Genomic DNA, 16,167 nt, shown 5'->3' with positions numbered 1-16,167 from the left:
TGTAACATAACAAAATGTGGAAAAAGTGATGCGCTGTGAATAATAATAATTCATTTATATAGCGCTTTTCTCAGTACTCAAAGCGGTGTCCACACAGGGAGGAACCGGGAAGCGATCCCACAATCTTGCACAGTCTCCTTACTGCAAAGCAGCAGCACTACCACTGCGCCACCTGTATGGACAGATACTTTCCGGATGCACTGTATGTATATACATATACACACACACACACACACACACACACACACACACACACACACACACATATCTGTGTGTGCATCCATAAATTTTATACTTAAAGCTGCGCAATGCAAATGTTTAACCTTCTGAAGACAGCCCAATATTTCATTGCAGTTTATCATGTAGCCTCATTTCCATTTAATGAAACAGCTATTCCAAGATAAGCTAAATGTGTTGTCTTCAAGTGCTCATTTTAAAATGTTTGTTTTAGTTTATTACCTGGGTCATGAATGCATTTTGACAGCTACATGTCTTCTGCATGTCTACATGTCTTTTGGACTTTCTACTTTTGATCTTTTCACTTAATTCAAAGAATCAATCTTACTTTCTTTCAATCAAATATGAACCAGTGTGAATAATAAAGTGTAAGATTATGGGCTGTGTTTTTGAGTGCTGTGTATATATGTATGTGTGTGTGTGTATATATTATAATATACAGTGGAACCTCGGGTCATGACCGTAATTTGTTCCAAAACTCTGGTTGTAACCCGAAGTAATTTCCCCCATAGGATTGTATGTAAATACAATTAATCCGTTCCAGACCGTATGAACTGTATATAAATATATATTTTTTAAAGATTTTTAAGCACAAATATAGTTAACTATACCATAGAATGCACAGCGTAATAGTAAACTAAATGTAAAAACATTGAATAACACTGAGAAAACCTTGAACAACAGAGAAAACTAACATTGCAAGAGATCGGGCTATAGTGCTATGAACCGCTCGCTAAAAACACTTTTTAATTTTAAGCACAGGGAAAAAAAATGAACATTTGAAAAATCTATAATTTAATAAACAACCAAGAAAAGTAACATTGCAACAATGCACACTACAAACCGATCGCTGTAAACAGAAGTGAAGTGGAGGTTAAAATCCAATACAAAAAAGTCTTCATTAAATACAACGAGGTTAAAACAATGCTTGAATCAGTCTCTTTAAAAACAAGCCCGGTGCATTCTTTAATTTCCTTCTCGGCCTTATGCAGCCAGTCCCCTCTCTCTCTCTCTCTCTCTCTCTCTCTCTCTCTCTTGCGCGTGTGTGTGTCTGTCTGTCTCTCTCACTTGCTGCACAGGGAATGCGCAGGGAGAGACTGAACACGTGCAGAAATCTTTGGCGCGCACAAACCGAAAGGGAAACTGGCTTGCTTGTATACTGAGTGTGTGGTCGTGAACAGATGCAAAAGTTTGGCGAACTTTTTGGTCGTAACCAGATTTTTACGTGTTCAGAGACGTTCGTGAACCGAGGTCTAAAGGAGGACCTGGAGAGGGACGATGCCTTCCCTGGGCCACAAGAGGGCAGCCACCCTGGTCTGCATCTGGGCCACAGGATCAGAGCTTTGAAGCTCAACCTTGTTGGGGCCCGTGGCCACCACCAGGGGTTGCCCAGATGATTACAGAGCCATGGACTGCAGCACCCGGAAGTGCTGCCTGAAGTGAATCCAGGCACACCTGGAGTGCTTCTGGGGCAGTATAAAAGAGGCCGCTTAACTCCATAAGTCGAGCCGGAGTTGGGTGTAAGAGGACAGAAATTACGTGTGAAGGAATGATCGTGGCAGTGAGAGAGAGAGACTGGTTTGAGCATTGTGTGGTGCTGTATATTACAGAAGACTAATAAACGTGTGTGTTGTTGGACATCTGGTGTCTGTCTGTCTGTCTGTCATACACTGATAATTTCTGTATTATCTATATCTATTATTTATTAATTATTTATTATATTACATATATATTGACTATATTTACACAAAACTATTTGCCCCCTTCCTGATTTCTTATTCTTTTGCATGTTTGTCACACAAAATGTTTCTGATCATCAAACACATTTAACCATTAGTCAAATATAACACAAGTAAACACAAAATGCAGTTTTTAAATGATGGTTTTTATTATTTAGGGAGAAAAAAAATCCAAACCTACATGGCCCTGTGTGAAAAAGTAATTGCCCCCTTGTTAAAAAATAACCTAACTGTGGTGTATCACACCTGAGTTCAATTTCCATAGCCACCCCCAGGCCTGATTACTGCCACACCTGTTTCAATCAAGAAATCACTTAAATAGGAGCTGCCTGACACAGAGAAGTAGACCAAAAGCACCTCAAAAGCTAGACATCATGCCAAGATCCAAAGAAATTCAGGAACAAATGAGAACAGAAGTAATTGAGATCTACCAGTCTGGTAAAGGTTATAAAGCCATTTCTAAAGCTTTGGGACTCCAGCGAACCACAGTGAGAGCCATTATCCACAAATGCCAAAAACATGGAACAGTGGTGAACCTTCCCAGGAGTGGCCGGCCGACCAAAATTACCCCAAGAGCGCAGAGACGACTCATCCGAGAGGTCACAAAAGACCCCAGGACAACGTCTAAAGAACTGCAGGCCTCACTTGCCTCAATTAAGGTCAGTGTTCACGACTCCACCATAAGAAAGAGACTGGGCAAAAACGGCCTGCATGGCAGATTTCCAAGACGCAAACCACTGTTAAACTGTATTGTTAAGCAAAAAGAACATTAGGGCTCGTCTCAATTTTGCTGAGAAACATCTCAATGATTGCCAAGACTTTTGGGAAAATACCTTGTGGACTGATGAGTCAAAAGTTGAACTTTTTGGAAGGCAAATGTCCCGTTACATCTGGCGTAAAAGGAACACAGCATTTCAGAAAAAGAACATCATACCAACAGTAAAATATGGTGGTGGTAGTGTGATGGTCTGGGGTCGTTTTGCTGCTTCAGGACCTGGAAGGCTTGCTGTGATAGATGGAACCATGAATTCTACTGTCTACCAAAAAATCCTGAAGGAGAATGTATGGCCATCTGTTCGTCAACTCAAGCTGAAGCGATCTTGGGTGCTGCAACAGGACAATGACCCAAAACACACCAGCAAATCCACCTCTGAATGGCTGAAGAAAAACAAAATGAAGACTTTGGAGTGGCCTAGTCAAAGTCCTGACCTGAATCCAATTGAGATGCTATGGCATGACCTTAAAAAGGCGGTTCATGCTAGAAAACCCTCAAATAAAGCTGAATTACAACAATTTTGCAAAGATGAGTGGGCCAAAATTCCTCCAGAGCACTGTAAAAGACTCATTGCAAGTTATTGCAAACGCTTGATTGCAGTTATTGCTGCTAAGGGTGGCCCAACCAGTTATTAGGTTCAGGGGGCAATTACTTTTTCACACAGGGCCATGTAGGTTTGGATTTTTTTTTCTCCCTAAATAATAAAAACCACCATTTACAAACTGCATTTTGTGTTTACTTGTGTTATATTTGACTAATGGTTAAATGTGTTTGATGATCAGAAACATTTTGTGTGACAAACATGCAAAAGAATAAGAAATCAGGAAGGGGGCAAATAGTTTTTCACACCACTGTATGTATCTAGATAGCAAATACCATAAATTGCATCAATGTTCATATTGCTAACTACACGTCAATATTGCTGCTACTTCTTTGTCTTGTCTTTGCACAATGTCTTGTTTGTGTTTTAATTTTAAATTTAAATTTAAATTTTAATTCTGTTTTTTAATTTATTATTTGCACTTCATGTTGTTACACTGTGGACCCTGAACTTCGCAATTTCTTCTATCTGTATACTTTTATATGGTTGAGATGACAATAAAGTTCACTTTGACTTTGAGAGATTCTCTGATTCTCTGCTCCAGTTGCCTGCTCTATATTCTACCATCCTTATAGGATGTTCCTTAGTGCTGTCTTAATGGCAAAAGGAGGTTGTAGAACGTATTAAATAATCATGGCACGTGTGGTTTTGTTAAAAATAACTTCTTTATGACAAATTGTTTTTTCCTCAGTTAAATGTTAGATTTCTCTCAATGCTTTCAGTGACCGGTTAAGGTAATTCACCAAAAGGTGTTTAACACCCTTTTTATTCATCTTTCCCATAGTTGCCAGTAATTGTGGAGGGAACTGTATATTTGTATATACAGTATATTGTATGTGTGTGCGTGTGTATATAATAAATAATATAGTAAGGTTACAGCATGCTGGCATGATTATTTTTTGTAACAGGCAGCACTCCATTAATGAATGTGCTGTGATTGAGTTAATAACATACAGGAGTTGTTTCTGAAAGCCCAGCCAAACCACAAAGTGTTGGCTAGAACATGAAACGGGTAGGGAGGGATGCTTGCCTTCAGCACTTAAATGTATTTGGCAATTTCATATAAATCTTTTTAGTCGCGTTTTTAGAAGAGTGAAAGGGAAGCAGATGCTGTTGGGCTATCTAGTAAATAACAAATCTGTCATGTTTGTGCATCTTTCAATTGCAAGAAGAGAGTGTTTTCTTAACTTGCAAGTTCTTATGTTAATTTGGCTTTTATTACTTGATATTACTGGTGAATTTAAAATGTATGAAATGGAAAACAATAATTTGCTTACTAGAAATTTTAAGGAATAATAGCTTTCTTCAATGAGTGGAACAGTTAGTGTTTCTAAAGCAAGAATCAGTTGAACTCTTTTGTGAATAACCTCATATGAGGCTGCAAAAGGATGGATATTGGCTGTAGTTTGCAGATACAGTAATCTCTCCTCGATCGCGGGGGTTGCGTTCCAGAACCCCCCGCGAAAGGTGAAAATCCGCGAAGTAAAAACCATATGATCATATGGTTATTTTTATATATTTTAAGCCCTTATAAACTCTCCCACACTATTACAAACATTTCCCGCACAATTATACAGCATAAACCCTTTGTATTCTCTTAGATATTAAGATTCGTTGAAATTATGTACATATGTAAACGCACTGTTTATATACAGTAAAACCTAAATATTATTTTAAAGATATTGAGCGTCTCCGATATCACATATGTTACAGCCATTACGACAGACAGGCCACCAGCAACAAATACGTACAATGCAAGAAAAATTGTATACAGTAAAATGTGTGTACAGTGACACTAAACTATGTACATGTAATAAGTACTGTACGTAGAAAATTAATTATGGTTACTCACCAACAATGACATGACGACTTGTCGGATAACAATTAGTTTAATTTTACTGCACAACAAAGGAGAGCGTTACAGCTCTTCTAAAGGAGCCTCTTCAGGCGATTGTGTAGCACCGCCGTTGTTCTTCTTCCGGCAGTCTTCAATCCAGATCCCTAAAGCAGATTCCATCTGGACTACCTACGTCCACTTACAACTCGTTTTGTGCCCTGGTTAAAGGACACTGCAGCCGCAGATATTATATGCTTTTCCTCCTTTTTAAATAAAAAGAATCGTGGACTCATTGATGCCGTAATTGCGTCCTACAGCGGTGTAGCTGTTCCCTGCCTTCAACATATCCAAACCTTTTCGGCAATCGTTAGCATCTTCCATTTGCACTTGGGCACGGCCCCTGAAGCAGTCATAGGAGCAGATCGTTTTGGAGCCATAATGAAGGGCTTGACTATGCACAAAGATAAACAAAAAAGAGCACAAAAGTTAACACTTTACACAGTGAAACACGTTGATGCTTAACTGTGTGCTCTGATTGGGTAGCTTCTCAGCCATCCCCCAATAGCGCCCCTTGTATGAAATCAACTGGGCAAACCAACTGAGGAAGCATGTACCAGAAGTAAAAAGACCCATTGTCCGCAGAAACCCGCGAAGCAGCGAAAAATCCGCATTATATATTTAGATTAGTGCTGGGCGTTGTACCGGTTCATACTGAAAAGCATTTTTTATTTTTTTTATGATATGGATTTTTCTTATACAGTGGAACCTCTAGATACGAGTTTAATTCGTTCCAGAACTGAGCTTGTATAGCGAATTTCTCGTATCTAGAACAAACTTCCCCATTGAAAATAATGGAAATCCAGTTAATCCGTTCTGCACCCCAAATATATTAACATAAAAATCAATTTTCCTAACAAATAACACTGATAAATTATATATACTGTAGTCTACCTTTAATAAATAACACTGGTAAATAATATAACTGATTATTAAAAGAATCAAAACAGGTGTCCAAAGTGCAGTAGAGCATTCAATAAATCTTTAAATAAATAATCCTTAAAACAGTTGTGAAGTGGAGGTTTAAAATACACAAGAATAACAATCCTTTAACACGAATTTAAAACGTCAAAAGGATGCCGTCTTTAAAAAACAGATGACAATCGCCGGTGCTTCTTCTCTGTTAGCGTCTCACCTGCGGGCTCTGCAACAGGCGAGACACTCTTAATGTAGCTGACCTTCTCTACACCGTCCTGCTTCAGCTGTTTGGCTCGCCTGTTCAGCTACACGCGAGCCTGCGCCCGCCCGCCCGTCCGTCCGTCCGTCCGTCTGTCTGTCTGTATGTCTGTCTGCCTGCCTTCTCTCTCTCTCTCTCTCTCTCTCTTTTCTTTTACTTTTTCTCCCCCTTAACCGGCTCGCGCTTCTCTATATATGCGGGGAGGACATGGCAGCTGCAGCCCATCAGCCACAGGAACAATCATGGATGTGGGCAGTTTCCCACCTGTGCACTTAAGTGAGAAACGCAGACACCGCAGATCGCGGCTCGCAACTGCTACCACACCCCCTTGCTAAGCCGCGAGCTATACCCACAGCCTGACTCGTGGCTCGTTACGCGAGCCAATGCTCGTATTTAGATCTGAATTTTTCGCTCATACTTTCCTCGTATTTTGAATTTCTCGTATACAGAGGTGATCGTATCTCAAGGTTCCACTGTACCACAACACCGGTTTAAATTGCCTAAACGACGTTCGGAACGTGGCGCAGCCGGAAACTGTTTAAGTGGGGACCTTTTTCACTGCTACACCGCTAAACACAGATTTGTTGCACTAGGGCTCTTTTTCACTGCTACACCACCAAATAGTGGGCGGTGGCGGTAGCATAGGTATGCCGCGTGGTGAAAATGGACAGAGAGCATTCTGAAACTGAACTAAAAGTAAAGTTGAACATGTGATGAACAGAAGAACTTTTGCCGAAAAAAAGGAGTCACGTCCGTCACCTGGAGATACTTTAGTTTTAAAAGGTCAGATGTGTAAATACTGTTTCTATACTACTGGATAATACTGCAAGCCAAGTTGTTCTTGTTTTTGTACTTGCTAGTGTATGCTCTGCTTGTATTCATTCTGCGATGTGCCATCGACTCGTTCAGAGATGGGCGCAACTCTGAATGGATGGCATAATTAAATATGTATAACGAAGATATTTTTAAAGTTCTGAACACTCCGTCGGCTAAGTTAATAAGTAGTTTTAATTTCACAAAGACGTTTATTGTGTGGTGATTGGTAATTATCGTGTGGTTTTGGTAGAGAGCAGGAATATCATGAAGTGAATGGATACTGTGCGGTGATTGCTGCAGGCGCCTGCTCTTAGTGCGGAGGAAGTCCGTTTAAGAAGCGTAGTGATTAACGACTGGGTCGGGGAACACTTAACACAAAGTATTTGATGTGCTGCATTAACTTGTGACGGGGTTTGAGAAAATCTAGTAAATTAAACATTGATTTTAGGATGAAGTTTAGTTTACAACATTCTACTTTAATTATAAAATAAACTGAGAATAAAGTGGAAATGTCGACTTTAATCTTGACATAGTCAACATGTCGAATTTATTCTCGACATATAGTTTGTTTTTTTCTTCCCTGTCCATATTTTTTTTTCTTCACAGTGGCCCTAATGCGCTTCCATAGGGCTATACCACAAACAGCATTATAAATGCAAGTTGCAGTTTTTATTATTTATGTATATAGCTTAGCTTGAAGCAAGGTCCATATTAAATGCAGTTTACCTAAATGATGGTACATTTGGTAAGATGTCATCACCAAGTTGCACTTGTTTTCTTTTATTTTAATTTGGTGAATACTATGTAATGCACCTGGGCTTGAAGCCTTGAAGTAATGGTGCAACTATCAGTAATACTATTATGTATTTTATTGTTATTATTTATTAGTTTAAATATTATGCAGTTTAATGATGGTAAAATTGTTTAAAAAGTCACTTTAACGTGTCAGTGGACAGGGATTGTTAACATTAACAGAAAGTGTAGTTGTTTTACAAAAAATATTTACTATTTATTCCTTTTCTAAGACGTGTTCAGTGCAATCCAACTTTTGACAAACACCTCTGGATATTTTACTAAGTCTAAATGCCTCTTTGGATGGTTGAAAATATGTTGTCAAAATCATAGTTTAAGCTTTTGCAAAATTTGTTCAATTAAAGGTTCTATATTTTGACTGCATCTGTCATGCAATGTGATTCCTTCTCTTTAGTGTCACCCCCTTGAAAACTATCACTTTATGGGGCCATGCAAACCTGGATTAATACTTGTGTGCACATTAAAATGTCTTTTTGTATGATGTACAATTCTCATAACAGTCTAATAGGTTATTCTTAGCCAGTTTACTGCAGTAATTGCAGTGGAAAATGTGGTTAACATCCACTCATGCATGGGGAAAAAAATACCGTCTAATACCGTGAAACTGGCAGAATTTTGAAAAATACCGTGATATAGAATTTTGGTCATACCGCCCACCTCTAATTTAGATATGCTTACATATAAAATCCGCGATAGAGTGAAGCCGCGAAAGTCGAAGCGCTATATAGCGAGGGATTACTGTATACAGTATTTAAATTAATAAATAAAAAAACAACTGTTAGAGTAAGTGACACAAAAAATTAAGAAGCAATTCCAGTACCAGAACAAAACAATGATTTGTAATGTTGTTTAAGACAGAACCAAAGCTATGAGCAAAAATTTAACAGTAGACCATGTAGAAGTTCCGATGTGTGTGTGTGTGTGTTTTTTTTTTTTTTTTTTTTTTTTTAAATGCTCACCAGTGTAATTAATAAAATGCCTAACTATGCTGCAGGAAGCAAGTTTTTTCATATGTGTGCATGTTTTGTGTTTGTTGTTGGATTTTTTTTTTTTTGTGCAAGTAATACTCATCCGTTTCTTCTGATGTCATTTTGTTCTTCCCAGTTAGTGCATCTCTGGGATTGTTTTTGCCAGTTGTTTTTAACCTTCTTTTGTCTAATAAGTACACCTTTTCAGACCCTCCCAAATAAGCTGTAGCCCTGAAAAGTGGAAAAATAATAACCTGTTTTGACTTTCAAAAAGCAGCACATTCCATTAAAAAAATAAATACTTAGGAGGAAGAATAATACGCAGACACAGACACAAGAGAGCAGATTTTGTCAATTTAAGTGAAAATTAAAACACACTCTGTTACGAAGTGTTTACGGTATATTAACCAGTCTTGTAATCTGGATGGCAATGATTAAACCTGGACTTCAGCCTACTAACTGATTTGAGTTTCCTAAAGACCAGCTGTATAGCCAATTGTGCCTATTCACTGTTGGCCTAGTACAACTGCAAATAGTTGCTACCACAGTGCAGTCCACAAAACAGCAAAACAGCATAGAAATGCCTTCTAAAAGTTTGAAGAAAAAAAAAATAAAGTTGTTTCCTCTGCCCTGGGCATGGCTGTTCAGTCTCCATATATGGAAATGGAATTTGAATGAGCAAGTGATAGCATTAGAATTCAGCCACTGGAAATTGCTTAAACTGAAGGATTAAAAATGGATGTTGTGTGTCACTAAACTTGAAAAGAAAGAAGATTGCAATGATTTTATTTTTTAATCAGCTTTGTTTTGTTAGGGGCCAAAAATGTAGGGGAGAGCACATCTGTGAGATCCTAGTATGAAATTAAAATTCTGATTCAGTATGTCTTACAAGTTATTTTCATTCTTTCCATTTGATTTTTTTTTTATGCTTTACTGTAAAGGAGATTTTTTTTAATACATTGTACATGTAACTTCCTGAGTTAAACATCTTTTTTGACTGTGTAACATTGCCTGTGTTACTGAAATGAGAGATTTTGTGATCAACCATAACTAGACTTTGAAGTTAGCTTGTCTTCTTTTGAGTGTTCGCCAGTAAAACTAAAATTTGGTTTTGTGGCATAGTAGGAATTGTTGCTGCCTCACAATCAAAGTATTTTGTTCCTGATTAGACCCATGCTTTCAGGTTGATGGGAACAATGTTAACCCAGTATATGTGTCCCTGTCCCTCACTGGCTTAATTGCTTTCTTGTGCATGTTTTCTGTGAAATCAAGTCTGGTTCCTTTTGGATCTTACCTGTAAAGAAATGTGCTCCCCTTTAGTAATCCTGTAAGGAAATTGCACTTATCGATAATTTGTTATATTGATACAGAGGTCTTTGAAATTAGTTGTTCTTCACAGTTATAGCATGAATTCATTTGCCCATATATCAACAACATTTATTTATATAGCACATTTTCATACAAAAGATGTAGCTCAAAGTGCTTTACAGGATGGAAGAAAGAGAGAAAAAAGACTAAATATAAAAATTTAAATTAGGCAATACTAATTAACATAGAATACAAGTAAGGTCCGATGGCCAGGGAGGACAGAAAAAAAAAACTTAAGACGGCTGGAAAAAAAAAATCTGCAGGGGTTCGAGGCCAGGAGACCGCCCTGCCCCCACTAGGCATTCTACCTAACATAAATGATCTCAATCAGTCCTCATGGTTTTCAGGCTTCAACCGGAAGAATTTAATGATGATGTTCATCTGGACCATGATAATGATAATTTAAATGTGTATATACGGAATATCAGGGTTAATCTAAAGTGAAGCTATAAGAAAGCCATGTTAAAATAATGAGTTTTTAGCAGCTTTTTGAAGTGTTCCACCATATTAGCCTGGCGAATTTCTATTGGTAAGCTTTTTACTAAATGAAGCTAAATTTAATCTTTAAATAAAAGTCTCCACAAAAGTGGTTCACAGTTACTGCCAGTAAGACATTTGTCCAAATATTAAACAAAAGCCTTAAACCTTACTGCATGTTCTGTTTAAAAATGAAAACTACTATGTAGTAGTATTTTACATCTTTCAAATTGTCCTAATATTAAATAAATTCTAATAGGCAGTTTTGACTTTTGGTGTATACTGTACTTTAACTGTATTTTTAAAAAATCTTTATGTACTTGCTACATAATATTAAATGTCAATAATACCATCTATCTATCTGCAAAGTTACTCAGCACATTTATTACCTACTGTATATTATTCCAAATACACAAGGAGAAGTTAAATTAACAGGCTGAGGATTAGAGAATAAAGAGAGCTGCACTGGAGAGACAGTATGGAAAATGTACAGTCTGTAGCTGGATCAGGGGGAATGGCAGTAACTATGAGGGAAAATCCAATAATAGCCACTGAAAACTAATGCTCGTGGTATAGGCTTTAGGGAGTGGGACCTTTACTGCAAAATATGGACAAATCTGGGGCCAACATCAATTTTTTTTTTCTTGCAGTGCCATGATTTGTCCTACTGACAAATGTCTTGCCATCATCAGATATGAAGTTCCAAAGACCATATTGTGATTTCTTTTGGGCTGGACAGACCGACTGGGCTTAGCCTTTTTTTTTTTTTTTTTTTGGTAAAATAAATGTCATTATTAATATTGTGTAGCTACAGTTTTACCTGTCACAGTATCTCCTAAGAGATATTTCTACTCCATAATTTCACAATGGCATATTAGGAAGTAATCTGCTGAACCTCTGTGTAGTTCATTAGGGTAACGACATTCAGTCAAACTACTTCAGGTCAAGGCTTCAAAGTGTCATGATTACTGAATAGGTCACTGGTAACAGTAGCCTCTGTTTTTTTGTTTTTGTTTTTTTGTTTATAAACTGGGTATGTCATTTATGCATTATTATTAATTAATGATTGTTATTAAGAGTGATAGCTAAGGTCAAGATTAATAAGGTTTTATGATACAGTATGCTCAAATGATAAACTATACCATGCCACCGTCTAAAAGAACAGAATTTTAGAAATTTTTTCTCTGTGATATAAGTTTACTTTTCTCTAATTTTAAGTAGTACTATACATCTTACAAAGTGAAAATAATAGGCCTTTTTGGGATCTTCTAATGGGTGAATATTGGAATGTATAATAAAACAACAGATAAGCCCTTAAGCTGTTGCGTTCTATCCTGTGTTGATTCCTGTGTTAAGGGCTATTATTGGGTAAAGATTTATGGTGCCCCCAAAACTGTTTGTGTTGGAGGAAATGATGGACCGATCCGGTTTAATCAGTGGATATAACCAAAATATGTGGCCAAGTAAGGCAAGGACTTAAAATACACCCTGGAGTAAGATACTACTAATATCTCTGTTTTTAAGTTGATACAGTTGTATGATATATATAATTTGAAACTCAATTAGACAACATTTTGGAAGAAAATAGTCTGTCTCATGCCAGCGACCTTTACAATTACATTTCCAGACAAGGAAATTCCATTTCCTACAGTTATGTCAGATTAATTATACAAATGTGTAAACTAACTGTTAAAGATGCCATCTTTTTTGTATTGGTAGAAGTCATATCCAGACTTGTGCATGGCTTACTTGGACTGTGGCCCAGATCCCCCACAGGATACAAGGGCTCCAACATAAATCACAAGATATAAATTAATATTTGCTATTTGTTTTTCAAAGAATTATTTCTGCCACCAGACTGGCAAATCAAGTCCTCTGAACCCTTTCCCATTAGCCCTGAAATCTCGGTCATCTGAGATTAATCATCTTCAGTGACCAGTAGCTGGTGACAGAAGGTGGCTGTTGAATACAGATTGTCGAAGTGTTAAGTGCGTGAAGAAAAAAGCAATTTGTGACAATAGTGACAAACAATAATATCACTATAGATTTCAGTAATAGTATGGTGACTGCATTTTTCTGCTTTTTCATTTGCCAGTTTGAAGTAGTCTGACCCATGGTAGCTTAAATTTTATAATATTGTCAGTTTATTACTTTATTACAATTACTTTAGTTTCCATAATTTCATGCCAGAAAGAGGCATTGCTTATTTCCTTATAATTACTGGCATCTTTTATTATCTCCTTTCCTGTAGACTGTATCAGGTACAGCTTCCATCTAAAACATTAGCACAGGTTTCTTAGTCTTAAATGTACCTTCAGCCTCCAATGTGTCTATTTCAAAATCCTCCAATTTGGAGCTGGTTTTTGTTTTTACTTAAATCATTTTATCTACTGCATCTTTTATACAAGCACAAATTAAGTATGTATTACTTTCCTGTTTCTTGTGCATTTCAATCCTTTTTAATTGACAATACTAGATAACTTAATTAGCTGTTTCTTAGATTTGCTCTAAACATTCTCCTCTTGTATTACAGGGTAGTCGAGGGCACTATCGATACCACTGGCAGAGCCACAATGTCAAGCAGAGTGGAGTGGATGACATGGTCCTTTTGTCCAAGATCACAGAAGACTCCATTGTAGAAAACCTGAAAAAGCGATACATGGATGATTACATATTTGTATCCTTTCTGTGTTTGTGTTGTTCCAGACATAATCATGCATTGTTAAATTACATTGCCTGAAAATTTGAATTTTGTGACAGTCCATCCAAGAAATGTTACTGCTGGATAAAAGCCATCATTTGTCACTTGGCGCCTATACAATAATTTTTTATTTTTTATTTTTTTTTTTTTTAGCTGATCCTTTTTTATCCAAAGCTGCTTATGTATTCAAAATAAATGTCGTTTTTCTTCTACATATTTATTTTTATATTTGAACCACAAAAGGTTATGTGGCTTCCATGGAAAAGGAAACTGGGTTATGGATGGAAACTGAACTTTGTGCTTCAGCTTTTGGTTCAAAACTTTGGGTTACACTGAAAAAAGAATATCATTCTTTTTCCTTAGTTCATCCACTCTAAAAATGCACAAGGTGGCTGTTCATCTAAGCACAGATATTTTACATGTCTTCCTGAGCACCTGTCTCTACAGCAGTGTTTCTCAACCCTTTAGTATTTGCGACCCGAGTTTTCATAACAGTTTTAATCGTGCCCCCTAATGTTTTTTTGAAAGGAGCCCACTAATAATGATAACTAATTTGCTCTTTTTTAATTAATGATATATCATAGATGCATATTTTATTATACTTTTATAGGCATTTATCTAACTCTATATTTTTCTAGTATCAGAATGTAGTTTAAGTTAATTTGTTTTGGTTTCAATAGGTGTATTTTTCATATTTTCAATTCTTATTTTCTTTTTTTCACATCTTCGACCCCCCTTTTTGTTATTTCGCACCCCCCTAGGGGGGCCCACCCAACAGTTTGGAAACCACTGCTCTACAGTGATGAGCGTGGCACCACATTAGAATAGAAGATATGTCTAGTGTAGGTCAGTTTGTGAAAGAATAACATCACTTCCAGTTTGTCAAAAGTTAAGTCGCCCATTGTAGCCTGAATATTATAATAGGATACCTTTCAAATGAAAAAAAATGTATTTTGTGGTTTTAACAAGGATAGATGGTGCAGTGGTCAGGACTTCACCACTAGAGGGAAGTTACCCTATTAGATACAGCTGGGTTAGAGGAACTAGTTGTTCCAAAGAGCTCCGCACACTAGTTCGAGTCAGCTGTAATTGAGTCTTGTGAGCTTATTAGGCAATAGAAAGAAAATCTATGTAGCAGGGTGGTTAGTAGCATAGATGAAAACAAACATTGTAACATCATTCTGAAAACTATATAAACTGAATAAATGCATATCCCAAACAAAAAAAAATATTGAAAGTAATTGACAATATTACACTGTCAATTGTGTCATTTAGGTTACCTTAGTAGTTAAAGATGTGTGTTACAACTTGCGTTTAAGTTCTCCCACAGATAAGCTGGGGCTTAATTTTACTGTACAATTTCCAGTATTTTATAATGTCGGTCATATAAGTCGAAGGCGGAAAACTTGCGCAATTGGTCCAAGAGATTACAATATGCTAATGCCCACCTGAGAAGGTAAGCACGGAGAACACTGCCTTTTTTCCTCCATGCATTGTGCCTACTTGACCACATGGTAAGACCCGACCTATTCCGAAGCCACGTTTGCACTGTTTTGTGTTTTTTGTATCTCATACGCTCGTACACCTTTATCGTAAGGGCATCCCTTATCTACAATGGAGTGTTTGATCAGAAGAAAATATGAAGCTGGTTTTAAATTTAAAAGTCATTGAAGTGGCGAAAGAAATTGGTAAGTGCGCTGCTGCAACAAAATTCAATGTGTCTGAGAAACTGGTGCGAAATTGGAGGAAGCCAGAAGATGTAAAAAAAAAAATAATAAAGTGTCGTATTTTTGATTGGGCGTATAAGTCGGGGTCAGATTTTATTAGAATTTTAGGGTTTCAAGACCCAACTTATATGCGAGTATATACTGTAGTTTCTTCTTTTAACTAAGGCTATTCTTTAACAAGGTTGTTTTATGAAAACATGACTTGTATTCTGCTACATCCCAAATTGTTTATTTTATCTTCCTTAGAAAATCAATAAATGTTATGTGGAACATAGTGAATCCTGCCCCCCCCCCCCCTTAACTCTCATTGTATTGTTTCAGATTATCTGCCAGATATTTTATCTGAACAACTTTTTCACACAAACGGTAACAACTCATAATTTGTGAGCTGCTGATTTACTTGTCTTCCAGTCTTGCATTGGGCAATGAAGTTTTAAAGTTTAAACTTTTTTTCAAAACTGTAACTAGAAAGAAAGTACAGTATATTGGTAGGTGAAATAACAGAAACATCTAACCATATATTAATAAATAATGACCTAATAAGGAGTAGTTCTACCCTTTGATTTCAGAACAACTTCAGTCCTTCTTGTAACATTGTCATATAAGACCTTAAGTTTTGTGGAGAGATATTACACCATTCCCAAAGAAGAAAGCACTCTAGTTCTTTGACGAATGAATGAGATGAAAACCTGCTTTTTTACTCTGTGCTTCAAAACCTCCTTAAACATTTCATTGGTGTTTAGATCTGGAAGGTATCTAAGTTTATTCTAGGGTTCATGAGAATATTCTTTAGTTCATCATTGTGCTTGGGACATTATTATTCTAGAATAGGGCAACATCACAAGGGAATATTGTTTGCACCACAGGCTGTTAA

At 36.9% G+C, this 16,167-nt stretch overlaps 1 protein-coding gene across 2 annotated transcripts in view; it reads left to right on the top strand.

Moving 5' to 3' along the window:
- myo1ea (myosin IEa) overlaps nt 1-16,167 on the top strand; it is a 150,997-nt gene that overhangs the window by 41,445 nt on the left and 93,385 nt on the right. For both annotated transcript variants that reach the window (XM_028823814.2, XM_028823813.2), the window contains exon 2: nt 13,399-13,542. In XM_028823814.2, the coding sequence (XP_028679647.1) occupies nt 13,399-13,542 (144 nt within the window). The remainder of the gene's footprint in view (nt 1-13,398; nt 13,543-16,167) is intronic.

This window comes from Erpetoichthys calabaricus, chromosome 17, assembly GCF_900747795.2.
Source record: "Erpetoichthys calabaricus chromosome 17, fErpCal1.3, whole genome shotgun sequence".
Lineage (NCBI taxonomy): Eukaryota > Metazoa > Chordata > Cladistia > Polypteriformes > Polypteridae > Erpetoichthys > Erpetoichthys calabaricus.
The sequence above is the reverse complement of the archived record's forward strand: the minus strand, read 5'-3'. Positions and strand labels throughout refer to the sequence as shown.